Source organism: Pempheris klunzingeri, chromosome 6, assembly GCF_042242105.1.
Source record: "Pempheris klunzingeri isolate RE-2024b chromosome 6, fPemKlu1.hap1, whole genome shotgun sequence".
NCBI lineage: Eukaryota > Metazoa > Chordata > Actinopteri > Acropomatiformes > Pempheridae > Pempheris > Pempheris klunzingeri.
The window spans coordinates 17161148-17188993 of NC_092017.1; the positions used below are offsets into that span (position 1 = coordinate 17161148).

Sequence of the window (27846 nt, forward strand, 5' to 3'; positions counted from 1 at the left end):
ATTACAACTTCGATGTGATGATTTGAGAGGCTGGCAGTTTTTTTGTTTAGGTAACTTGGAAAGTTCTTGAATTTGACTCTTAAAATGGTGTACAAACCCTGTCAGGGAAATTGGCCAGTTTACACTGTAACATGTTAATTAACTGATTCTCTGAACCTTAGGGGACCTGCATTACATGCTAAGATGCCACTCGCTCTCTTTTGGCTACAGATACAGGTGTCCCAACCGTATGGAAATATGGTATACAGTCAAAAGCGTGCATATTTGCCAAGTATATATAGGTTGTGGTTGTTAACTGTAGAAGTGGTAGTGTATACTCTTTAATCAAGGAAGGCCGCTGTGAATGATGCGTCTCCTCAGTCCCGGGACACAGGAGGAATTGAGGCGCGCACTCATGTTGCTCTGTTTGTGTGTGTCTGAGCATATTAGTCTTACGTAAGATTCTGTTATGAAAGCTGAGAAATGCCTCGGCGTCTGTGTCACCTGCCCTCTGTTTTAAATTCACACTTAATCTCCGCGTCTTATTTTTAACCTCTGCTGCCGTCCAGCCGGGGCAGAGCGGCCGTGTGCAACGCAGACATGCTGCCCCAGTCCCTGAGGGCTAAAGTCAGCCTGTTCATTTTAAAGTTTCCCTCCTCTGCCCAGCCTGTGTCTGTCTGAGTGAGCCTGGCAGCAAGTTTGGAACCGACAACAGCTGTGATTTGCAGCTGCTCTCAGCAAGATTTTAATGTAAGCTACACACACATTATCACAGATCGAGGAGGAGCAGAGAAGAACCTCCCATCTTCCTTCCTGTACAAGCTGAAGATTTGCCATGTTTGTCAGACAGTGATAAGATGCGTTTTGCAGTGCACTCACTCTTTGTCTGATGCCATTTAGATTCTCTTAAACAAAAGTTTTCTTTCCCACGTAACAACCTCCTTTTAAATATACCGGCACTATTTGCACCTGCTGTTCAGAGGAGCCCCACAGATTGTATGAGTCTTAGTAAGTCATCCGAATACATAATTAAGCTCTTTTACCATACATGTGCTGTGTGCAGCTCTAATATTTGCACAATAATCTCACTAATGCATATGCAGTAAGGAAGGAGGAACACTATAGTATATCTGGACTAAAAGTGATTGGGGAGTATATTGTAAAGATGCATGTGCATGAATTGGACTCTGAAAGAAGATTTGGTAGCCTTTTTATTACTACTATGTAGCCTTGGAGAGCTGCAGCTGTATAATGCTTGGAGAAACCTCTGGCATCACAAGGCAGCACAAGCCTGTTTGTCTTCGGAGGATTCCCCGCAGGGAACAAGGCTTCCAACAGAGCCTTCCCTGTTTCCACTTACACAACTAGGCCTGTTTATAGTTACGCCAGGGTCTCAAAGCAAGGCCACTGCAAGCCTGTGCACTCCCACAGTGTGCAACAGTTATGCTTTGTTTAATTTCTGACGTGTACATCTTAGTAGTTTGACTTTAGACATCGAGCTTGAGTCAAAATGTAGCACAACAGAACTTGCCTGTTTGAAATTGAACTCAGAAGATTTTAAGACACAGAAAGGGCTTTTCACAGCAAAGAAGTATCGTTTGTTGATAAATTATGCAACGTCAATCTGTTGATATGGCATTCAGAGCATTAATATAGAGCATTTAGCAACTATTTGCAATGTAAAGATGCAGTGACTTAATTGGAGGATGATGTCACACTCACTCTGTTGTGATCTTCTGTCCCTTGTTTTGGTCGGCGGGGCGGCCGCATGTGCATGTTAGTGCGCAAGAGTCTGTGAATTGTTCAATGAGCAAATTCTGAGTTAACACAGTAGTACAAAAGCTAAGAGAGGGTGTCAGCCTGTGGTTGTCTACAGAACGAACAATAGCCCCGGCCGCAGAGCCGTGGTGGCAAGGGGAGGGTGAGGCACAAATGTGATTGTATGAAATGCTGAGATTTCATATAGAGAACCTTTAAAGTGCAGTAGAGCAAATCAGTTCTCCTGTTTAGTTAAACGGTTATTATAGACCTGTTGCCTTCCCAAATTCTTCTATATGCATAAATTCAAATATAGGACATGGATGTGAACGCTTTGATTGTAGCTTCAGCAATATTTTGCAGCAGTCAAGCATGATTGAAAAAAGATTTACATATAAATGTACATATGAACTGCTGTACAGCCTTTATCCCAGTAGATACAGAAAATAAAAGTTAGGGAAGCGAGAGTAATGGCAGAGGACCTGGAACCAACTGTGCAGGTTCAGCATTGTGAATTTTTATTGAGATACGATATTGGTCAAGATTCAATGCACAGCTTAAAATAACTGTGTTCCCTTTTCACAGCAAATTCTCGACACACCACATGGCACTTCTATTCCATTTTTGCACCCGCTTTCACTTCCACAATTATAGTCTGATCTGTAGCCACGGTCTGAGAAGAAATGCATGGGTTTTCTTTGGAAAATCTTTGTGGTTTGGGTGGTGCAGCAACAGTGGTAGCAGTAGTAAAGTCTCTGAAGCACACACTTACCCTGTAAAAAATAAATATTACTTTCTGAGTGCCATTAAAGCCTGATTTCTGTGTGACTTCTTGTCCCAAAATCACAAAGTAGATGGACCATCTACAAGATCAGCGCCACATCTACCTCTCTTTTAAAGCATTTCTGAGTAGCTAATGTTAGTAGATTGAATTTCCTCCTACCAGCTGGAAAATACCAAATTTTGTAATAACCCTGGTGATTTCATTCAAGTTGCTTGCATACTTTGTTTGTCAAAAGAGTTGATAAAGAGGTGGCAGGAAGCGGTCCTCCCATGTCACAATCTTGCCATGAGCAACCCACGTTGAGCAAAATATGGTGACATCCCACATGAGGAAGCTGCGTGCCACAGAGTGACTTATTTTTGCTTGTTTCCTCTGCGCTTGCGTTGGTTTCCACCGATTACTCCATTTTCCTCCAACAATTCAATGACACGTAGTTTAGGTGAACTGAGGACTTGCCAAACTGCTTGTCTGTCTGCGTTACCTGCTGCATTCCCTGATTTTGGGTTAATTAAATTGTGATGAAATGTTAACCAAATAATCTCAAATTAAAGGTTGATTTACTGGCGTTTTGTACTGGGTTTTTTTTTTCACCACAGTCATAGGTCTTCTTCCGCGAATCGAGCTAGCTCAGATGTCATCACGTGATCTGTCTGTGAGAATGAAGAAAGCTCAGAAAAAGCTTGTAAGCAGGCCTTGGGGATTATGTTGTCACACATACTGTTCCCAAGGTCAAGAATGTACCTCCATGCTCAAATGCATTGAGCCTGGAAGGAGTCCAAGGACCTCTGAAGGTCCTTGGACTCCACCTGGAGAACCACCTCAGGCCGAAGGTGTAATAACAAACATTGTTCGTTTAGTTTTTCAGCAGAAAATCCAACCAGTTGTCTGCTTAAGCATATTCAAATGCATATGTGCTGTATCAGCATGTAAGAGGAGAAATGTTGACACGTAAGAGAAGATGAGGGTTTTTCTCACTTTCATTAATTGTTTGTCACAGAGATGAAACACCATTGTGGTCAGTACTTAGTCATTTGTGCCAGGTTCCTGTAAATGCATGTTAATTGACTAATCATAGCTGTTTTCCAATAGATGGTGGTGATTCCTGTGCGTGTCATTATGATTCACTGGCTTTTATGCTATGTTTCAGGCATATCTTGTTCACTTTCCCCACCCACATTTCCTCAGCCAGCCTAGAATGTGACCCAGAAACAAACCCACATTTTTTTTTTTTTTCCCCCCACATTTAGACCACTGCCACCCCGTTTCACTGGCATTCCTATCCAGCTTGAGTGTGGTAATGGGATGAGTTTCAGTAAGAGGGTCAAGGTTCGATGTGTCAGGACACTGGTAATTGTGAATATTGTGATTATGGACTAATAATGTAATGATGAAAGGTGCTGACTGCTCGGCAAAGCAGGGTAAAAGTTAGCCTATTAGTGTGACTGAAAGTAGAGCTTGGTCGATTGCAGGTTAAAGTGGGGAATCTGAACATCAATGAATCTGAGTGTACAGTCACACAAGCTTTAATCTGCTCACAGGAAGCCTCAGACAGGCTAGAGCAAGTCATTAATTCCTGTGTTTTTCCTCTATCTGAACCCAGAGCTACTCTGCAAACGAGCCATATAGTGAGATTTTTAGTGACAAGATTAAGTGTGATCACCGTGCAGTAATTTGGAATAGTCCACCAGCAACCCCTCCTTCTTCTTGAACAACAGAAAATCCCTCAGTTTTTTTGTTTAGCACTGTATTAAAACAAGAAGAAATAATTAATTAAAAAGTATTTGCAGCTTGGCTTGGGTTTTTTGAACATTACACTGATTCTCTTAGTTGTTAATATCAGCTATTTTGCTCTCTAGAGGAAAAAAAACTACAGAAACTGAATTAGACTCTCTTTCATAACTAGCATGAGAACGTGAATATCTGGTCAGGTTGCTGTCAGCCTTTTAAGATACACTTCAGGGAACACAGTGAGAGCCAAAAGACAGACTAACGGCAGCTGTAGATTAGCAAACTGCTAGCAAACTAGTCATTTTTAGACTTTATCTTATAATGCTCGCTTTGGGAAAACGGCACAATATGAGGGAGGTGCCACGACATGACCGATCCACATTAAGTTCAGTCTCTTCGCTAATTCAGTTGCGTTCATTCAGTCAGTGTCAGTTTTGAGTGTCACAACAACTCACGGTCTCGTGTTACACAGCCTAAAAGATCCTGCACAGTCTGGTGTACACATTTCAGATTAAGGATAATAAAAGCACTGATGTCAGATCAGTATTTGTTATCAACAGATACCTGAAGTTGTGATATACCCCTCACTACAGTCACTGTTGAGCCCCTGATGACGACAAGAACACAAATCAGTCTGTTTAAAACTGAATTATATACCCTGTTGTGTTGTTAACAGCTGATGTAGCCGCTCTGCTGCCCTCAGACTAGAAGCCTTGGGTTGTAATATAAACAACCCCACATTACAATTTGCCACATGGACTTAATGTAATGTAAGACACTAAGTGCACTTCTATGCACTTAAATGTCTTGTTTCTTCTTTCTCACCAGTCACACTCACCACTGTCTAATGATACACACAATACGACTGGATGTTTGAGCTAAAACATTTCACAACTTCAGAATCATGCGCTCGACGAGTAATTGGTCCTCATTTGGTGTTTTTCCAAAAGTTGACAACGTGGCTCAATAGTAATGCAATAATGGCGAATTTGGACATTCTCGTGGAGCACTGAGAGCAGAGGGGGCTCTACAGGATGATAAAATATAAATGTAATACACGTCACCCAGCTTGGGGTCTGATGGAGCAGTGGAATTATATAATCAGTTTAAGGTGGTTTTGGATGAGGCTTGTGGTGCTTAAAGAGATGTCTCTGCACGGACAGCATTATATCCACATCTCCTTTAGCTCTACATTTTCAGGATTTCCCCTCCTCTCCTAGTTATTTCCTGTTTTTCGCCATCACCATCCTCTCTCTGCAGTCTGCAGTTCTTGCAGGCGTTTTCTCAAAAATGCTTTTTCCACCCAACAGAGGGCACTCTTGTCACTGCTTTCAAAGTCAGGAGGAGGAATGTGAGGCAGTGGCTCAGTGATGTCATTCAGCAGTAAGGCAGAGCTGCGCTGGAGGAGGCACCCAGAGGTGACGGTGGTGAGGGCGGCGGGTGATTCCTCACATGTTCCTCCTCCCCGATTGTGAGGTTACACAGATCGCCGTGATCCCTGGATGCAAACATCAAGTCTTGTTAATTTAGAGCTACAACCAGTCAGCGACTTGGTCTCCTCTGTTGTGTGGTGTGGGTCTGTAAATGTGATGTGGCACTTTGGTCATTTACCATATGCGGCTCAGCTGCTGTTCTGGAGTCGTGTCAGTGTGGCAGGCGGCAAATCAGTTTGCCGCTTACAGACACCGGCCTTGTGTGTCTGTGAGACAAAGTGCTGACTGTCCTTGATATATCAGCTTTTTTTTTTTTTTTTTTTTTTAAAAGCGCTGGCTTTTAAACGGAGGGAGAGAGCTGAAAGAGGCGGCAGACTCCCCGAGTCCCACAGCAGTCCACGCTTCCTGTCGACCACCCTGCCTCTGAAACACACACACACACACACACACACACACACACACACACAGCGGTGTCGGTTACACTTGCATAAGAGCAGCAGGGGTTTAGAAATGTATCACTGGCATCAGGCCCCTCCCTCCTCATCTCTTGTGTATTTTCCTTTCATCGTCTCCTCTTAGATTATCTCCTCCGTTTCTTCACTTCCTTCTCTTTTCTCACCATCCGTCTGCCTGTTTTTTTTTGTCCTCACCTTTCTATTTTCGTCTTACTCCATCTGTTTTTGTCCTTCGTCTGAATTTCAGTGGGTCTCTGATTCCCTTTGCCTCCATATTTGTATCTTCTGCTGTTTCCGCCTTTGTTCTCCTCGCCTTTATCACTCTGTCAGCCTCTCTATCAAACCCTCGCTCTCTTCCCGCTATCTCCCTCTCATCAGTCACTTCAGAAGCTGTCGTTGGCAGAGAGAAAGAGAGAGAGGAAAATACGAGGGCCACAGTTTTTCCAAGCAAACCGACTCTGTGATACATACAAAAACACGCAGGTTGTTCTGGCCACATAAAGACACACACGGCATACAGATGGGCACAGATACACACACACACGCATCATTTTTGTGAGTCCATGATATTCTTCATTCCAGTGGGAAGTCTTCTATTCATTATGCATACATTACCATGTTAAATTAATGTTTGGTTTGCCACTGTTGTATCTGGGGCTGCAGTAGATCTGCCTCTCAGTATCTGTGTTTTTAAATTTTTTTTAATTTTGTTTTTCATCTGTGGTTCTGATGGATGTTGTTAATCTTGGAGCAGTGGGAGGGTTGATCAAAGATGGTGCCGCTCAGACTTTGTAATGACTTGGTGTTATGTGTAGCCCCTTTAAACGGTAACCTCTCTATTTTTAAACTTGGGCCCCATATATACAGTGCTGTGGAAAAGTATTTGCCCCCTTACAGATTTCTTCTGTTTTTGCTTTTTTGTCACACTTACATGTTTCAGATCATCAAACCAATTTTAATATCAGACAAAAATAACCTGAGTAAACACAAAAAGCAGTTTTTAAAGGATGATTTTATTTATTAAGGGACAAAAGCTATCCAAACCAACCTGGCCCTATGTGAGTAATTGCCCCCTAAACCTAATAACTGATTGTGCCACCCTTGGCGGCAACAACTGCAATCAAGCGTTTGCAATAACTGGCAATGAGTCTTTCACATCGCTGTGGGGGAATTTCGGCCCACTCTTCTTTGCAGAATTGTCTTAATTCAGCCACATTGGAGGGTTTTTGAGCATGAATGGCCTGTTTAAGGTCATGCCACAGCATCTCAATTGGATTTAAGTCCGGACTTTGACTAGGTCACTCCAAAACTTTCACTTTGTTTTTTTTGAGCTATTCAGAGGTGGACTTGCTGGTGTGCTTCGGATCATTGTCCTGCTGCATAACCCAAGTGCGCTTGTGCTTAAGGTCACGAACTGATGGCCGGACATTCTCCTTCAGGATTTTCTGGTAGAGAGCAGAATTCATGGTTCCATCAATTACGGCAAGTTGTCCAGGTCCTGAAGCAGCAAAGCAGCCCCAGACCATCACACTGCACCATGTTTGACTGTCGGTATGATGTTCTTCCTCCGAAATGCTGTGTTAGTTTTACACCAGATGTAACGGGACGCACACCTTCCAAAAAGTTCCACTTTTGTCTCGTCAGTCCACAGAATATTTTCCCAAAAGTGTGGGGGATCATCAAGATGTTTTTTAGCAAGTGTGAGATGTGCCTCTGTGTTCCTTTTGGTCAGCAGTGGTTTTCTCCTTGGAACTCTCCCATGGAGGCCATTTTTGCCCAGTCTCTTTCTTATTGTTGAATCATGGACACTAACTTTAACTGAGGCAGGTGAGGCCTGCAGTGCTTTAGATGTTGTTTGGGGTTCTTGGAGTGATCTCCTGAATGAGTTGTCGATGCACTCTTGGAGTCATTTTCACATAGGGCCAGGTTGGTTTGGATAGCTTTATTCCCTTAATAAATGAAATCATCATTCAAAAACTGCTTTTTGTGTTTACTCAGGTTATCTATGTCTGATATTAAAATTTGTTTGATGATCTGAAACATGTAAGTGTGACAATAAAGCAAAAACAGAAGAAATCTGTAAAGGGGCAAATACTTTTTCACAGCACTGTACATATTTTGGGTTTGACATGACTGGTAGATACAAATTGGAAGTGATCAAGACATCGCCTCAGCCGGCGGACGAGAAGAGGCAGCGAATGAACTCTAACGGCTGTAATGTAATTCTTCTGGGCCATTGTGCCAGATCAGAGTACATCCACTAGAAGTGCTTGTTAGTGTTGACTCTAAGTGTCTGACAGTATTATGGAAAGGATCCTTACAGAGATAGACCTGCAAGATCCTTTTTGTTCCAACTAGTGAAATAGTGGTTATATTGCCTGATTCAAAGCCATCAGACTCCTTGCAGAACATATTGGTCATTTCGTTTGTGTTAATTGCTTGTTACACAAAGATTGTGTTGGACTTGAATTAACCCTTAAAAGTCACACAATAGAACAAACAAACTGACTGATTGAGGCAGCGCTAGACCAGCAACTCCCAGGGTCCTTTCTGTGATGTTGTCATGCATTTTGAACCCAAAATATTTCTATATAGGGCCCAAACCGTGTGACTATATCTCAGAAAGGCTCACAAAAAGGTTTTTAGAAACTGATGACATGTAGCGATGAAGCCGCTGTTATCACAAGTATTGTGATTTTACACATGACTTTCATCTTGTGACATCGACTGTCAACATAAGTCATATTCACACAAACAAAACTAAGAAATCCTGGTACGATATGACCAGTGGTATCTGTGAGGTGTGAGAAAGTAAGCTGATGGCCATTAGTGTCACACTGCAGACATTAATTCCCGTCAAAGTGCCCTTCAGCAACACAGTTGACCCTCTAACTGCTTCAGCGCAGTTTTGTATTTATAGACATAAGAGGACACGAGCTCTGATGCAGGAGTGACACTGAATGAATGTGAAGCAAGGTCGGTCATTACTTCGTCATCATCATCTATTTCATCACAACTGTTTAGATACTGAGGGTTTGTAGAGAGATAATAAATTTCAGTTGCAGTGTATCATTATTTTGTAGGTTTGGATGGTGCTTTCTAATAGTAGATGTTTTATTTTGGAGAAAGACTCCAAGTAGCCTGTTTGACTTCCAATAAATGACATTTGCCTAAACTGGGACTTAAGTCACTCATTTGCTTCTCTCACCGTCTCACGTCTGATGATGTCATCCCAACAGGGCTTCCTGATCGGGGCGCGACCAGAAAATGCGTGCGAGCCCATCGAGCCCCCTCCGAGGGACAACTTGACGGGCGCCTTCATCGTCCTCATCAAGCGCTTCGACTGCAACTTTGACATCAAGGTACAGTGTCTACACTGGTCGGTGTGTGAATGGGTGAATATGAATGTAGCGTTAAAGCGCTTTGAGTTGTCGAGAAAGGAGCTATGCAAGTGCAGAGCATTTACCATGCAGTCCATGTAGTTATTGTCAGATGGATGCCCTTCCTGGCTTAACCACACTTATCAACCCCAACCATCTCTGTAATCTTAACTATTTCATCTTCACATCTATGCATAGCATCACTAGTTTTATTCTAATAGCTAAACAGGGTTCTGACTGCCTTTTTATTTCACTTGTATCAACAGGCCCCTAGTTAGTTTGTTTTGCAAACTGAATGCCATTTTAGTGCATAAAAATACCTGGAAGTAATTGAAAGCAGCAGTTAATTTACAAGAGCAATCTGCCTAAAGTACAACCGTGTGTGAGATACTGTGCACAGATGTGTGTTGCCTCACACTGCACTCGTATCAGTTGTTTTCAGGGTTAGTTTCACTGAGGCTCTTAGATCAGCTGGTCGGAGGGAGGAAAACAGGACGCCGCCATTTCCCTTAACACAACTTCCTGCATGAGCATCCATCCCCTTCGACCGCCTCTTTGCCTTTTTCTTCTCCTCCTCCTGCTGGCAGGTTTGTGTGTGACGGTCGACCTGTGGAGTTGAAAAGTTCTGTTTGCCGTCGCCGAAGTGGCTGAAAGATGGAGAGAGCTGATCTCCATTAGTCAAGCGAGGCATCGCGCCATGTGCAGTGCAAACGGGGTGTATGTGTGTTGGGAGAGTCGCCTAGTTCATCACCAGTGAGGGAAGAGACAGATGTTGAGACAAGAAGATAAAGGAAACAAGTAAAAAATAATGCTGTATAGCTGACCTGCCAAAAAACAAAAAAACATTGAATGTAAGTCAAAGTCTAACTAACCTAAGCAAATTCAAAACACAGTGGATTTTTTAGTTGAACCGGGTCATTGCCAGCTGCATTTTTGAAGGGAACACATGACATCAGTTGTTAATTTGCATACAAGTGGAATTTTACTTGCACCAGTTTAATAACTCTACAGGTGTCAACAAGCCAATAAAATCTTAAAGGTGACAAACTAAATATGAAGCCCAAACACAAGTATTTGCTTGGAGGGATCTCGATGATAAATATCTTGTTATGTAATTCCGAGACATTTACCTTACAGACGCGTTTCAGCGCCAGCAGACATCCTGAAATGTTGCCAGATACTTCAGTTGTGAACACATTAACGTCCCCTGTGATTAGAAAAACGTCAGATTTCTGGTCTGAAAACTTGGCAGCATGTGAATTATTGAGTTTTATTATTAATACAGCATCCTCCGCTGATTCTCAGGGATGATTTGTTCCAGAAGTAAAACGATTCAGAGGTTGTTTTTTTTTTTCCACTTTTGCACTAAATGAAACCAAAAATGCCCATATGTAGGAAACAGCATGTGGTAGATTGGTTCCTAAATGCACCATAAACCTTCAGAGCTAAACAGAAAGAATAGAAAGGAGAGAGAGAGAAGGAGCGAGGTAGAGAGGGCAGAAGATGAGGGGGGAGAAAAGGGAGCCAGGATTAAGAGAGTGAGAGCGGGGATGAGTAATGGGGTGAAAGAGAGGAAAGCATGCAGCCTCTTGGCATCTTTCTCTCTGCCTCTTTCCTCTCGTACTTTTCAGTCTTTCCTTCTCCCTCTGCACCTTCTTCATCGCTCCCCCGTTCATTCACTCTCACATTTCCCATCCATCCCTTTTCAGTCTATTTGATTCGTCGTCTTTCGTTCTGGCTCTTTTTTTTTTCTCTCTATTGTAGCTGTGAACCAACCATACAGCCTTATATGGTCTTACTGCTCACACACACACACACACACACACACACACACACACACACTCACAGAAACATGTTGACAGACGGGACACTGAGGTGTTCCCTTTGCTGGAGTGTAACCAGACTCCACTCCACATAGCTGTGTGTCAGACAGACACACAATTTATTTGCACACAATACACACACACACACACACATCAGTCTCTCTGAACTAGGTCACATTTAACCCCCTGTAACCCCCAACGGAGCAGCTTTGACTTGTTGAAGTTTACTCTGATTTTCTTGTTGCTGAGGTCTGGTGGCATTTTGAGCGTAACCTCATAGCACTCGTTCATCTACTTGTCTCATAAAAAACACTTTAACGCTATAATTCATTTCTCACCAGCACCTATTTGACTTTAAAAGTAAATTTCAACGTTCAGGCCAAACGGGTTAGTTGTTTTAGTCTGCGAAGCTTCACAGCTCCTTCTCATTAAAGTCAAAGTTAAGATATTTCCTGTTGAGGATGAGAGGAGGACGCTGTTTGTCCTTTCACCTCTTTGTCATCTTTTAGCTTCACTGTGACAAGTAAACGCAGTCTGATCATCTTTTTTTTTTTTCACACCTCGCTCCATCTGCTCTTGTGAGAAAGGCGATCGCAGGGTCAGTTGTTGTGAGGCAACAGTTTTCAACTGCTTACTTGTAAATGATTTGACTGTAGTGTAAGAATATTTTAGATACAAAACAATTCTAAAAATAGGTGTTAAAGTAATTGTGTTTAAAGAACTGGAAACTACATTCCTGTAGGGTGCTAATTTCTTTCAGGTCATATTCAGCCAAAATGCAAAATAAAATTTTTCCAGTAGTATGGAGAAGGACAGTTTTTTAATATGAACATCAGTATTTCATTAACATCGATTCTATTTATTACATATTTGATTATATATATTGTGTATATAAAGCTTATATCTATATCATCTAATTTCATCTCTCTCACACACACTCATTACTACTGTCACTATCAAAATAAAGGCAAAAAGCCAAAAAAAGCATCTTTACTGATGTGTTTTTTTTTTATCATGGACGTTTTTTATTGCACTACTGCAGTTCGCCACTGCGACAAATTGGCAGCAGGTCTGACTGCGTTTGCCAAGTGTAGCTCTCCTAAAGGTGTAGTGTGTAAGATTTAGGGGGATCTATTGGGAGAATTGGAACGTAATCCTCATTTATAATCACCTGGAACTAAGAATCGTGCTTCGAATGAGCTCGTAGTGAGCGGATCCTCTCCCATGTACTCCGCCGTGTTGCACTGCCATGTTTCTACAGAAGCCCAGAACGGACAAACGGGGCATCAGTTGGAAGATGAAGAACTTTTTGTCTTTGAATTTGAGAACCAAAGTTTTGTCAAATGAAGGATCAAACTTATTATTCAGCAGATGAAAAAGCAAAGGTGCATGAATCCTTGTCAGCTCCCATAGCTTCTCCTACACACCTGGAAAAGGAGGGGTGTGCAGAGGGTGATTCACTTGTCTGCAATCTACATCCTCGCCGCTAGATGCCATGAAACCGTACACACTGCACCTTTAATACATCCATGACTGTATTTATCATCAACATGATAGAAACACCTAGCTTAAATTTTGACTCTGAAAATTAAGACAATAAACTGAGGTTTGACAGCCGTCTGGAAACTCGACCCTGTCTGGTGTGTGTGTGTGTGTGTGTGTGTGTGTGTTAGGGAGGGTGTCTTTCTCTTATTTTGATTTCCTCCCCTCCGTCACCCTTTGCGCACTCGCACACAGTTGCACACACACAGACATAAAAACACACACTCTCACTGCGAGGTCTGGCTGTGCTGTCTGGCTTCAGTCTCTGGTTTAATGATTGCTCATATGTACACACATCAACACATGGACACACACACACACACACACACACACGGATACCCTCTTCGTCCACCTCTCCCTTTGCCTTTGGCAGTCTTTGTCTCTCCATCACTCTCCTACTTACATTTTCTCCTTCTCTTTAAGTGTTACTGTCTGCCTCTCTCTCTCTCTCTCTCTTTCTCTCCCCCTTCCTCCCTTCCTCTCTCTTTGCAGGGCTTAGTTCCCTCCAGAAGCTGCTGGGAAACAAAGGAATAATAGATTCCATCTTGACAGAGATGAGGCACTGTGTGTGTGCTGCAGCGGTGTCACCCCCCCCCTCCAACATGCCCACTGTTTCGTTCCATTGCCCTCCAACTCTCTCTGTCCCCCCCTGCAGCTTCCTCTCTAGCATTTAGCCATTAGCATCCAGTGAGCACAGAGCTTTAATGGATCCTTGGCTGTAATAATGGGCAATAAAACGGACGCTCACCCACTTAACCCTCCGCCAAGTGTTAGCTCCTGTGTGAGAGTGTGTGTACGAGAGTGTGCAAGAGAACTCGTGTGCGTGTTGCGATAAGACATGACCGAGAGGGGGTCGAATGTCGAGAGAAAGCGAGTGTTTGAGATGGGGAGGGGTGAAGGGGATCAAGTGAAGGGGTGTTAATAGACACACTCGTTCTTTGTGTGTGTGTGTGTGTGTGTGTGTGTGTGTGTGTGTGTGTGTGTGTGTGTGTGTGTGTCTGTGCGCGTGTGCGCGCGTGTGTGTGTGTGTGAGGGGGAGAGAGCAAGGGAGAGAATTCCTAATTCCTCCATGGCCCGTTCGTTTTAGAAAACAAATCTCCAGAGAGGCAGGGTTTGCACTTCCTGTACACTTGGTTTCTTTGAGGTGGTTGGAGGCTCATTGGTGACCTTTCTGACCTCTCGGGGATGGGGTGGGGTGGAGGGGACAGGAAACTCAATACCCCCCCCTCTCTCATGAACACCCCCGCCGTGCCTCCCTTCGCTCTTTGTAAGATTCCTTGCAGACTCTCTGTCCGTCCGTCCCTATGCTGCCGTCCAATCACACACACACACACACACACACACACACAGAACAGAAAAGCAAAAAAAAAAAAAGTACAGATAGGTACTGTAAAGTTTTGTTTACTGCACATCAAAGATGGTGGACGAGGCTGCCGACTCATCCCCAATGATGGCTGCTTTTGCATTTATATAAGCACCGTATTTATCAGCATGCATCCGCAATATCAACGAAAGAGTCGAGAAGCGTAGTGATGTTTGAATTCTCTGGACAATGGCCTGCTCTGTTCACACATGGGCTCAATTGGAAATCGCAGGGACTTTGCACGAAGAGCTGACAGGGTTATGTCCACTTAGTGTCGCGTCCAACTGGTTTGAACATTTGCGTTCTCCCATACAGATCCTGTGGATGACGTCTGGATAAGTTCAGGTTTGCAGCGTGCGTCTGAAAGGGACTATAATGACCTAGTTATGTAACAGAGATATGTTGAGTGCTGTGGAACCGCGTTGTTCCCCCTCTCTTCCTTTTCTTTCTCATATTTAATGTCTCGCATCCATTCAGTCTCTCTCTGCTGCCCTCTATATCTGACAACATACATTTTTTTATCATAAAACTGTCAATTAAAGCCCTGTTAAAGGAGCATAAATCAGTGTAGGAAGTGATCAGGTCACATCGAGTCATATTGTGTAAAAAGCGCTCTGTGGCTGGTAGAGATGACAGCTTTTTGCCTGGTGGAAATTTCCCCATCTGACACCAAGGTTGTGTTACGAGAACTTGCCTGGCAAAGGGCAGTTCAGACTAAACGTCCAGTCTGGCGTAAATGCCTTTTGTCCGGTCAGGAAGCTGTGAACTTCATGCGACAGGGCAGAGATCAGGCATCATCCTCTGAACAATTCTCTCATTCAAAAACATTTACCAGAAGAGTTCACTTATGATTATAACAGTGCAGTTATGATATACACACGAGCTTGGCCGATGAATAGGTCTGGATAATAGAGGAAGTAAGAACTGCATGTACTGTATGTTTGTTAATAAACCAAGTAATGGTATCTCTGTTTCTGCATGACCTCAGAGAGCACTGACAGCTTTTGTTATTCAGCTGCAGTCAGATTTTCCCCTCAGAACAAATCACGGTCAGAGTTCTCTGATAAAAATACCTTAAATTTGTGGGTTTTTTAAAGTTTTTTTTGTTCCAGCTCCACAAACCCTGCATCAGTCATATTCTAATATACCGTAGACATATAAGGAAACTTGTGTTGAGGTGACATTGTTACAGGAAAAAGATATTTCTCCTTTCTGTTTGAACTTGTGTGAACAGTTCCAGATGACTGTGCTCAAATTATTAGTGGTCAAAAGTTGAGCAGTTCTATGTTTGAATTAATTAACCGTGCGCTTCAAGGTTGAGGTAGAAAACTGATGAAAATTACAGCGGCTCCATCAGTATAACCACACAGCCATGGAAGAATACACTTACAAATTAATGATAGCAAATAAGCGCCTCCCCTAATAACGACCTGATTCAGATGAGGTAACTCAGGCCCGAGAAACGTGAATACTTGAACCTATATTTCTGGAAAAAAGTGATTTCCTCTCCAGTTGCCAAGTGGATCTCTTCTACAAATGTTGCCGTAGTATATTTCTATTATTATTTCGAATAGAAGGAGGTGGGGGGGAAACCCAAAATGGATAAGAAATAGAAAATCAAGCATGAGGGAGCTCTGACCAGTGAGGTTATGTTTGCATTTAGGCAGCCCTCCTTGTAATATCTTCATCTCCGTAATATTCTGTTCAGCACAAATTCAAGTTTACGTCCACTTGGAGGGGAAATATGCGTGCATGCAGTCCATGACAGGCTACAAAATGCCGTTGATTGATAGCCGATCCATCCAATTTAAATTTTGCTGATGGAATGCATTGAAGGAAAAGAAACAAGTGGTGAAGAGACGAAGGTTAGAGTCCCTCAGCTTATCTTTAGGCGTGGCTCCTTCTGCTTCAGTATATTATCAACAGATCAAGCATGTCTGACAAAATCCTGATGAGTCGGGAGTGGTCACAAGGACCTTATTTTCCCACCAACAGTACGGTCTGTCTAGTCAGCTTCAGAGTAAGTGTAAAAATTGTCAAGCACGAGTTTGCAGCTGCAACTTCAGTTGGTCAGCGTTTGTTCTGGTGGCTGGTAATTTCCCAGCTAACCCTGCTTCCTACCAATGCCTTACAGTAAGTGCATTTTATCGTGCAGCCTGTTTGTGCTCCAGTGACCTCACAGCCCCCAAGCAACACACACACACACACACACACACACACACACACACACACAAACACACACACACACAGGCCTGAGTCTTTATTCAAACAATGATCTAGCTTCCTGCATACACTCACTCAGTCTCATGACAGGGTATGACTATGGCTGACTGGATGTATGACTAGCTCGAGTGTGTGTGTGTGTGAGAGAGAGGGAGAGAAAGAGAGAGAGAGAAATTGCCATATCTCATGTGGCTGTGTCGTTTTTCTGAGCCGCTATTATGTCTGTCGTAACCTGTTGTGGCAACAAACAGCTCAGCCTGCTTCATTTGGGCTGTAGAGGACTCACGCACACCCGACCTGCACATATGACCTATACACACACACACACACACACACACAGTCGGCACAGACACTTTTAATTACAGATCAAAATCAAAATCGTATCATGTATCTTCAAAATGTTGGACGAAAGAAGAAGATGCACGTCCTCATACAGACAGCAGGGATTTGGATACATACGCTACGCTACAGCAGTTGGTGGTGTCTCATCTACCACATATGTAGTTTTAATTAAGTAATGCTTTATGTATGCAGCACTTACCTAGAGTCAGGGTTACAAATTGCTTCACTGTTACCAAAAGACTTTTACGGGGTAGCTCACCTGTTAGAGCGCGTACCACAAGGCTGATTCCTTACTGCAGCGGCCTGTATTGTAATCCAGCCTGGTCCTTTTGCTGCCTTTCATCCTCCCTCGCTCTCCCCTGCCTTTCCCAACTGTCTCTACTATAGCTGTCACACTAAAGAAGAACATGCCAAAAATGAATATTTTAAGCACTTTACAAGCATAAAAAGTTAAATAGTCAAAGAAAAGTAAAAATGTGTTTAAGGGTACAAACAAATTGGGCAAAGGAAGCATCATTAAAATGTGTTATAGGTAACTTTGCAACACCGTTGGTGCAAATTTGTGAGATGCGAGATGCATGAAATGCATCTGTGCAGTGTTATCAGTGTACATAGCCTCTCCCACTAGTTTGCAGTTTTATTGAACTCTTTATCTCATCAGCCGCTTGGACCTTGAAACTTAAACCCAGCTCTGCTCTGCGCCACATTCCTCTGAAACACTAAGGAGAGCGAAGGGAGGGTGGGATGAAGGAGAAGGGGGAAAATAGATGAGAGGGAGAGGGGGGAAATATCAGAGAAGAGGGCGGGCAGATTTCTGGAGAAGGTGGCACTTGGGATGATAAAACAAAGGTAATGAGGGCCGAGAGAGGAGAGCAGGAGGACGTTAAATTTAGAGAAGAGGCAGGAAGTGAAGAGGAAGAGAAAGAAGGGGAGTTTTGTTTCGGGAGGGAAGAGAACTGGGAGGAGAGGAAAAGAGGGGAGGAGAAATAAAAGGGGAAGGGTGCCAAGAGGAGGAAAAGGGTGGGAGGAGAAAGCTTGTGGAAGGGAAGAGAGAAGGGGTGGGGGAGAGGAGAGGAGAGGAACGAGAGCATGAGGAGACAGGAGGGTGAATGACAAGATAAGAGGAGAAATTAGTGGATATGAGGGAAGAAGAAGTGGGAGGCAGAGGGGGAGAGAGAAGGTAAAGGGAGGAGGCGAGACAAGGAAATGAGGACCTGATTGGAAGCTGCTGTCTAAACAGCAGAGGAGGAGAACGAGGCTTTGCTGTATCTGATACAGTTTAGGGAAATTGGAACCAGTGGAGGTGTGCTTTTATAGCCTTTCTGTATACTAACAGCAAATTAGGCACTCCTCGTGTCTCCATGTCTGTCCCACTGAACACTGAGAATGTGTTTTTTGGACACTATAAATAAAATTGACTTGTTTTGTTCAGGTCTTGAGGAGGAAGGACAAAGATGAGGAGGAGTTAACAGGATGAATATGTGCCCTCATATAGACAGAAGGCCCACAGCGACAGCAGCATGACGTGATGTCACAATGAACACGTAGCTATGGTCAAAAAGAGCTACGATATGAGAAAATAATGTTGTATGATAATTGTAAAACTTATGATATAAGAAATAATGTTTTTCTTCAGCTGTGAGTCAAATTCCAAAAAACTTTTTGACAAAGGCAAATATTTCCTCCAGCTGTGATGTAACACACATCAGAGCTGATAGATCAGACCCGACCTGATTACAGTCTAATTTGGATCCAGCCTAAGTCCAGTTTTGAAGCAAGTCTCGGAAAGGAGACATACTGGATGTACCCAACCGTTTAGTTTCTCTTACTGTCCAGCCAGGACCGGCTCACTGGGTGCTCTTCAAGAACACCCAGTGATCATCAACCTCAACTATAATGTTTCATCATCGTGGTTGCTGACTCTGGACTTGCGTTTGCCCTGAAACACTTAGTTTGACCTGCGTTGTGTGAGGAAGGTGCGCAGTGCTGCTCAGACTCATTTACACAAAGCTGAAGTCAAGCCTGCTCCATGCAAATGCAAGATCAGCGAGCACAACAAGCTCCACGCCGGTCATTTATACTGCCTCAACTTCACAGGAGACAGGGAAACGGGAGAAGAGGGGGCAGTTGGTTAGAGAGAAGAGAAGAGAGGAATTTCTTTTGGATGAGACGATGCCAGTGGTGTCCGAGGAGGAGAGACAGTGAGGACAAGTCAGTGTGTTTTAGCTGCAGCGCTGCATAAGGAGTCTGTGCAGTGTTTGCAGCAGATACACACACTGGTTGGTAGATGCAGTAATTTTTTGACACACACACACACACACAGTGGTGCTGCAGCAATAATTAGTGATGTTATCAGCAGTCTCTGTCCACAACCCAGTCTCACACTAGTATAGGAATAGAAAAGGCAGAGGTGTGTGCAGGCATATTTAATGTAATTTTTATCATGTGTTTTGGTAGCCAGTGACATGATATACATACATGAGTTAATTAGCAATTTCTTGTTTGCATAATGAGTTTTTAACAGAGTATATTAATGACAAAGATTTTTAAGGGCGTTTTGCTCTTTTTGGGATCCAAACGGTTAAGTCCAACACAAGTAAGTCAGGCAGCTCCAGGTGGCACCGTTTACACACCTCCGGTCAACTGTGACCAATAGGAGTCAGGTCTAACACACACAAATACATACAGACACACACACACAAACATACACAGAAATGTCAATAGCGCAATGACCTGTAGTGGAAAACTATTTTGAAATACTCCTTTTCCCCCATTTTACAGTTGACTGGAAACACGTTTTTTTTTCCTTTACATTCATTCAGTCCCACACATTCACAGGAAGCTGCTGTCGGCCTCCAAGCAGCTGCAGCCGTCTTTCTGAAGGGCACGTAAACTCTTATTAAAGGCCTCAGTGGAATTCGGCAAGTTTGTATGGACAAAAGGACACATTTATGGAAAACATGAACTAGAGCAACAGCGTGCACTGTCTAAACTGGCTGAGCGCCTCTGATACCAGCTACCACTTCCGCTACCCAATTTTTTGGGGGATATCCTGTAGATCTCTGCCATCCTTTTGATAACACTCAGCACTTTTAGCTTTTTTTTTTTAACTTGTAGTCGTCCAGAAAGTAAACATAAACACACAAGGTACAAGGACAGCAGACAAATGTGTTACTTTTGTTATTGGCAAGTCATAAAAATGTCCTCATCAACACAAGTGTAACTGAAAATGTGAGATGTTCAGTTTTGCTTTAAAGTACCACCGGGGAAAACACAGCAACGTGACATTTTCTGGCATTTTTGAGGCAAGTTAGTAATAAATACAGTATTAATTGCTGAAAAATGTCAGCACAATCAAAATTGCGACTTTACACAGAGCTTGTGTGTCACACTGTGTTTTAAACTGTCTTCTGGAGCTTGTTAAGTTCACCCACAGCGCTCCAAAAACAACAGCCAATTAAGTAGAGTCCAATCTGCCTTTTAAGAATCCATAATTGGTCAACCTCACAAACAAAAACTACAGAATCTGTGCTGCAGGCACAAGTCAAAATTTGGTCGGAACAACAGAAGCATGAGAAAACAAGCATCAGATGCTTATTATGCTCCCACATTGTTTTTAAATCTCATGGTATAAAATAGGAAAATTAACATAGACCCTGAAAGGCAGAAAAGGGAGAGAACAGAGCTAGATGTTTCTGGAGCCAAGTCATGTTGTCGCATGTTAACAAAATATATCAAGATGCCCTTGAGAACGGCGCTTAGCCACTAGTATTTCCACTGTAACTCTACTGGACAGCTGCCATCTGTACAAATGTCAAACTTTGAACAAGTACTGAGAAGCTCTGAACTTTCCTTGATTAAAATAAGGTTAAATTCAACCAGAATGTGAAAATACTAGCATACATTTTGGTATTGTTTTACCATTTTTCCACAACACCATCATAATAAAGTTGGATGTGTGCAGAGTGATATGATGCTGCAGGAGAACAGAAGGATTTTAATGTGACGTCCCACAGGGATAATGGTTTACTGTTAAATTAACATTGACGACGGTGCTACAGTTCAGCGTGATGGTCTGCACGTGAAAGGAGAGCGCGGTGATGCGTTCACGGTGTAAGCCTGTGTGTTTATAGTCACACACGCTTGCTTTCTATTGATTTTATTTCCAGAGGGTTCACATCTCATTTTCTCTTTTCCCCCCTCTCTTTTTTTTTTTTTTTGCCTCCCCGTCTCTCGTTTCCTCCCTCTCTCCAGTCTCTCAGGAATGCATTGAATGTCCTTATCTTTGCCCATGCAAACACAAGGGTGAGCCAGCAGCAGAGGTTGAATTCCTCTGCAGATCCCAGGCAGACAGGCCACACCACACACTGGCATCTAGACAGACAAAGTAGATCTTTACTCTTACTGTAAAATCTCCCTGAAACGAACCAAACCAAACTGTCTGTTGGGAGGTAACTCCAGGCAGGGTAGCAGACCCTCTTGTCCTCGGACTACTGTAAGCACCTACATTATTTTATTATTATTTTAGCAGCTTAAGTAGATTTTAGGAGGTAAAGCGTGACCTCCAAATTATGTTCGGTTACAGGACAAATTTTCTGGTCCACCAATGACCCGTATCAGCCACAACTGGCCAAAATTTGGATTGCGGCAGCTGTTACATTAGTTTCCAATTTGCATGACTTGATTTCCAGCAATTTGGTTGACCAACACGTTGAGGCGTGACATGATGCAGACAACACTGCCTGCACATACCACACTCATGTCAGACACCGCAGCGTTTAATGTATCCTACATGGAACTCTTTGACGTGTCAGAGAAATTATAGAAAAACACAGCCTTCTCATTTAGAAGAATGTAGCAGTCTCTCCACGCTTCGTGCAACGTGACATCATCCAGCAAGGCGCTGCATCAGCCAATCACACGCATGCAAGCACACATTCTTGGCGGGTTACTGTGTATACACGAATATCTCACTCACGTGCATCTCATGATCGTTGCAATGAAAGATAAAATAGTTGCCACCATGATAATAACTGTGGCGTCTGATGGGAGCTGTCTGATTCTGCTCAGGAGACGATGATTGATTGTTGCATTGTGTGTTTGCTCCGTGGAAATGAATCAGAGCAGCACAAAGCAAAACTGGAAGTTGGTCAGTCACAATTAAAGCCACGTTGCCCCTCCATATTATCAATATCATCAACAACCTTTTCTTTGATTACTAGATTTATGAGTTAGTCAAATAGATATAGTTAAAAAAATAAAAAAACCCATCATCTGTGTGATATCAGACTATGGGACTATTGGCTATATGGGCATTTCTGATTGCTTATCTTCTTTAATCTTTAAAAAACAAAGATAGTGTGCATTTTTATTAAGTTTTTTTCCTTGTGTATATATATATATATATATATATATATATAGAGAGAGAGAGAGAGATTTTTATATTCCATGTTTCTTGATTATGCACCAGTCCACAAATTCCTTGTAATGTGAAAACTTACTTTGCAATAAACCTGATTCGGATTCTTTCCTTCCTCAAAAAACAAAAACAGACACAAAAAAACAACACATACACACATCCAGACACAGTATATTGCGTGCGTGTCACTTACCCAGAAGGTCCGGCTGTAGACGCACACAGCAGCCATTGATACCTCCACACAATACGCCCTCACAAGCAAACACATGGGATCACAATGCTGCGGCTGCCATACACGCTGCTTCACGTATGCCTGTGCATAAAATTACAATGACAAGGAAGAAACAAAAGACAGAAGACAGTACCGCTCTGTGTTAGCATCCATGCAGGCCACAACACACACACACACACACACACACACACACACACACACACACACAATCAGTCTCTAAATGGATTTCCTTGCATCACAGCAGAGTACAATGCCTGTATGAAAAGGCCTGGCCGAGCTGCAGGGCTGTCACACGGCACTCACACATCCACTGATTGCTCAGGTTAGTGAAAGCCACCGACCCTCTTCTATTATTTAACAGAGCAGATGACTTTCATATAATTCGGACTGTGACCGTAGCTCAACTGATTGTTTTCCTGCACCGCCAAACATCACGGTCTCACTCTCACCGTCTGGCTTTTGGGTCGGGTGTTAATTCACCACGGGAGGGAGGCGCATGCTCTGACTAATAATTAACACCAACGTTTCCTCAGCAGCTTCAGGTAGCAGTGGTTTAAAGGCAGATAATCACCCTGGGATTCTCCTAATTCGTTAAACATTATTAATCCCTGACGTTCAGTGCTTTCCGGTTAGTTAGTTTTTTTTTCTGCATCTTCAGCACCTCGGGCTGCCTTATTTGCTTTTAAGTCAGCCGTAATCTTCTACATTTTACTGTAATAGCAACAAAACGTTGGCTCGAAAAAGAAGCGTTTGTTCTTTGATCGTCTGATACCCAAATGTAATATTTACTACTGATGCTGTAATAGGCTGCAATGTTCCATATTCATTTTTCAGTGATTGTAGAGAAAGTGAGAAAAAAGATTGATCTTTAATTTCTCTGCGTTGTGTAAAAACTTTGTTCTCCAGATGCTGCAACAAACTGAATCTTTTCTCTGAATGTGGCAGCATTATATTGTTAAGAACACGGTTCCCTTTAGCATTGATTTGAAGTATTGTCGCGGCTGCTGGAGCATCACTGCCTTCGTCGCCACTGATTTCAAGTGGGAGTTTGAATGACATTTACATGATCTGATGCTGAAGTGTTTTTTCTGCTCAATTTCAGAGGAAACCGTCACCATCCGAAGTCTTTTAGTCTGTGTAAGAACACAGAATGACTCATCCCAGGATTGTACTGTCACATCCTATTTCCTCCACCATTTCTGCTGTGAGCAATCAGCCACAACAATGGCAGTACAGGATACCGTAGCCTCTATACTGTGTCAGAGCCACGAAAACAGCCTCGCAGGTGGGAAGATCCTCATTGCATCAGTTTCCCCTGCATCCACCATGCAGCTCACATGGCTCTCTGCTGCTGGAAAGATCCACGTTGAAATCCTCTCTTACTGTCTCCAGCATAACTTTCTTTGTGAAAACACAACCTGCTGTGGAATTAAAGGTTTACTGCAGAGTCCTTGATCCACATTCGCAAAATAACAGACATTTCTGGGGTTTTTGTCTCGTCTTTGCCTTTGTCTCGTCCTCTAAATGTTCACATATGAATACCTAAAATCAGAAAATAGCCACACTATAGTACACTGAAAAAGATACTTTTGGACCTCCAGAATATGTTCACTTTATTTATTTCCCTTGCATCCTGCTATCTCATTTGCTTTATTTGGGGGAAACGCAATCACATTTACAACACAACTCTCTCGGAAGATTGATTTGCAAGCTATTATGTTAACTAACATGCGCTCTATGTGTCTGAGCCTCCCACTGGCTGAAAACCCACAGCAGTTTATGTCGTCAACGCGTTTTGTCGTTAATAATTGAGCCTGGAGGCAGACTTTGACACATCCCCGGGCCCACTGAATTTTGTGAATTTGAATATATAGGTGTTGGCAGATATGAAAAGAATAATGCATTGTCTTTTGGAGGGTAGCAGCTGCACACACACAGCAAACAGCTGGCGCGTTTAAACACACTTTACACACACAGACGTACGTATAGACGTGTACATGATCCCGCCTTTTCTATCACATCTATTGATACATTATATAAACTGAATTGAAGTATTTAAGATTTCGATGAATAAAGAAATTATGGTTTTGCTTGCTTGTTAACAAACATAAGTAATTTAGTTAATTTAAAGTGTTTCTTTTGCTCTTTATGTTAGAAGACCTTTCAAACAATCTGGGAGAAACGACCGCTTTCAGTCTTGTTGTATGAGTTCATGTGGTGACGCCACTCTTTGGTTTGTATTAGCGTTTCAAGTTGTGCCTTCAGAAAGTCACAGCTCTGTCATGAGTGTGCAGGGTTTGTTCCAGGGCTCGTGGCCTCTGTGCAGATCCTGACTGCCATCTTTGTTATATAAAGTAAGAAACTGCAGCACATTTGAACAAGAACGGGAGCCGTAGATAAAGTCATTAAGGTAAAAAATGTGAGACGTTATTAACTGAGCAAAACCAGTGAGCAGACTTTCAACATTTGTTATTCCTTCCTAAAATAGACCATCATTTCTAACTTTAACCCACTCTGCCTCTAAGCTTGCGTCTTTCCTTGCACCCCGTTTCCCTTCCTATCATCGAACGCTTCCTGTTTTCTCCAGTTACAGCTCAGATGAGCAGTCAGTGTTTATCATGGAGGAGCACTAAATGTAAACCTCTTGCCTCTTGCAAACACTTTCTGGGAAACAAGCCGCAAACATATTAAACGCTACCGTCAGTATTATTTATTTATTTATTTTCTTCATCTGCGGCAGAATTTATCGTCCTGTTGGGAATTCAGCGTGCAAGGCCTGATCATCACTTAGTTCACATCAGCAGCAGAGAGCATCCTTTAAGTGGAAGGGTTACATTTGTAAGGCTAATGCTGGCGAATAGATTGTACCCTGCAGATTGCACAAGGATGACTTGTGCATTTGAATCATCACTAAAAGCCTTAAAGCAAAATAAGACAGAGCCCCCCCCCAAACCACAACAACAACTGGTTTCTGTTTCTATGTCATGTTTAATGTGGTTTGATGCTGCTGTGTCAGATGGTGGAAATCAGATTTGGTCACATTATCTGACACAAAACCCCTGTTATCACACACACCACCTTCACTTAAGGCTATTGTTGGCATTATTATAGCAGCTGATGTTAGCCTACTAATAATCACCAGGTGTTTGCACCATTAAGGATCCATTTGGTAATACGTGCGTAAATGTTTTGTCTCCTCGCAGGTCCTAAACGCCCAGAAAGCCGGGTACAAGGCGGCCATTGTTCACAATGTGGACTCTGATGACTTAATCAGCATGGGATCCAATGATCGTAAGTTAACACCACCACTACCAACTCCTCCTTCTCTCTTTTGTACATCAACACATAAACATTTAGCGTCTCTCACACAGCTGCCTGGTCATGTGTCTCTCTTGACAGAGGATGGGCCGTTGTTTTTCCTCTTAATCCTCGAGCCCGAGGAAAAGCCGAGCAGTTTTATCGTCAGAAGCTCATTTCAAATCTCAAGGTGTACTTGAGGAAGGATGTGATGCCCTGCAGCATCCCCTGCCTATGAATCCATATCGTCCCTGCTTTAGCCCACTTATGTGATAAATGCGATGTTTGGGGTTCTCTTTCAGTTCATATCTCACCTACTATTCTCACAGGAGGTGGTGCAGCGCAGTCATAAATTACCCAGAAGGCTTCTTGCCCAGCTTAGCGTTCTTAAGCGGAATAGATCTCGCAGTCTCTGTACATGGTTATCAAGAGAGGTCTGCCGTCACTTTAGGAAGATGTCAGTATGCTTCAACAGAAGTGTTTTCAGATGGTTGAACAGCGTCTTCGCTAACAGGGCCAACAAGTCGTATGAACTAATTATTTCACGTGTAACCTTGTCTAAAAGTTTTAACAGGCTTAAACAGGCATCATTAGCTTAACTCACAGTACAGTTACTAACATCTGGGGCATTCAACCCAGGGCTGATTATTCTATCATCAATTAGTCTGCTGGCTCTGTTCTCAATTGGCAACAATCTCAATTGTTTGGTTAATAAAATGTCCGAAAATACAAAAGAAAATGTATCACAATTGCCTGGTATCAGTGGGCTTTCTGCTTAAAAATTACTAAACAATTAATCAATTATCAAAATCGTTCCAGATTAATTCTCTGTTGATTAACTAACAAGTTAATCGACTTAGCGATGAAGCCGTAGCTCAACCGCTTCTCGTGTTCTTGATCAGCGGATGGAGTTTCATGAGGTGAACAAGGTTTTTCTCCATCATTTGATGAAGACAGTTAGATTTGGTTAAAACCACCAGAAAAAGTAAGTAAGGGAACCTTAATCAAAAATAATTTGTGAAATCACGAGACGTTTCATTTAAAGGAGCTAAACACGCTACAAACAAGTCACTTCATTTTTCTCTCATAACAGGACGTCGTGTTTCAAGGTCGTTCAATGGAGTCAGGCATTGATACGTGCTCACATGATATAATATTACAGTGGGTCTGTTTGTCTCCTTCTTTAGTGGATGTTATGAAGCAGATAGATATTCCCTCTGTGTTCGTGAGCGAGGAGACTGCCAACTCTCTGAAAGAAGACTACGCTTATGACAAGGGGTAAGTGTGAACCCAAATCTCATCTTCCTGCCCATCGATACAATTAGAAGCATGTTTTCACCCCTCACACTGAGCTTTGTTGGCCATTCTTCGCCCTCCAGCTCTTTGATACGGATTTATTCTAACATTGTTATAGAATAATGCCTGCAGCGCGCACTGTAATGACATCACGGCAGAGGATTTGTCTTGTGATGTGTTGTCACTGCTGGTGAAGGGGTAATGAAATGTCTCCGCCTGTCAGTGGAGGAGCCCAGAGAATCACAGCATTAAAGTCCCATTTCAGATCAGCTGGTGTGAGTGTGTGTGAGTGTGTGTGTCAGATACCATTCAAAGGCCCAGCGGTCAGTCCCCAGTCTTTTGCAGAGGAATGAACACCAAACATGGTGTTGGCAGAGTTTTGTCAGTGAGGGCCAAACTGTCTGCTGTAGAGGGAGTTCACTGAAAAGAATTAAAAGTGTGTGAAATGCCATTATGCTGACAGAGGACCCTGTATGTGACGGTCACACTGCAGTCCACAATAAACTAAAACGATGAGCTGTAATGAAATGAAATGCTGCCGTGACACAGACTCTGTGGAGGTCACATTCACTGTGTTTGTGTTACCTGCCAACACCTGGCAATGGTTTGCTATGCTTGTTTTTCTAGGGGACATGTGGTCCTCATGCCAGACTTCAGCCTGCCGCTGGAATACTACCTGATCCCCTTCCTCATCATCGTGGGAATCTGCCTCATCCTCATTGTCGTTTTCATGGTAGGTTACATTTAAGACATATCTGTTTTAACTCAAAGTACAAGGGACTATTTATACTT

General features: G+C 42.8%; 1 protein-coding gene across 1 annotated transcript in view; it reads left to right on the forward strand.

The window, feature by feature from the left end:
- Window positions 1-27846, forward strand: part of rnf13 (ring finger protein 13) — a 42842-nt gene that overhangs the window by 5217 nt on the left and 9779 nt on the right. Inside the window, exons 4-7 of the mRNA XM_070831976.1 lie at window positions 9377-9499; window positions 25665-25752; window positions 26946-27036; window positions 27682-27787. Of these exons, the coding sequence (XP_070688077.1) occupies window positions 9377-9499; window positions 25665-25752; window positions 26946-27036; window positions 27682-27787 (408 nt within the window). The remainder of the gene's footprint in view (window positions 1-9376; window positions 9500-25664; window positions 25753-26945; window positions 27037-27681; window positions 27788-27846) is intronic.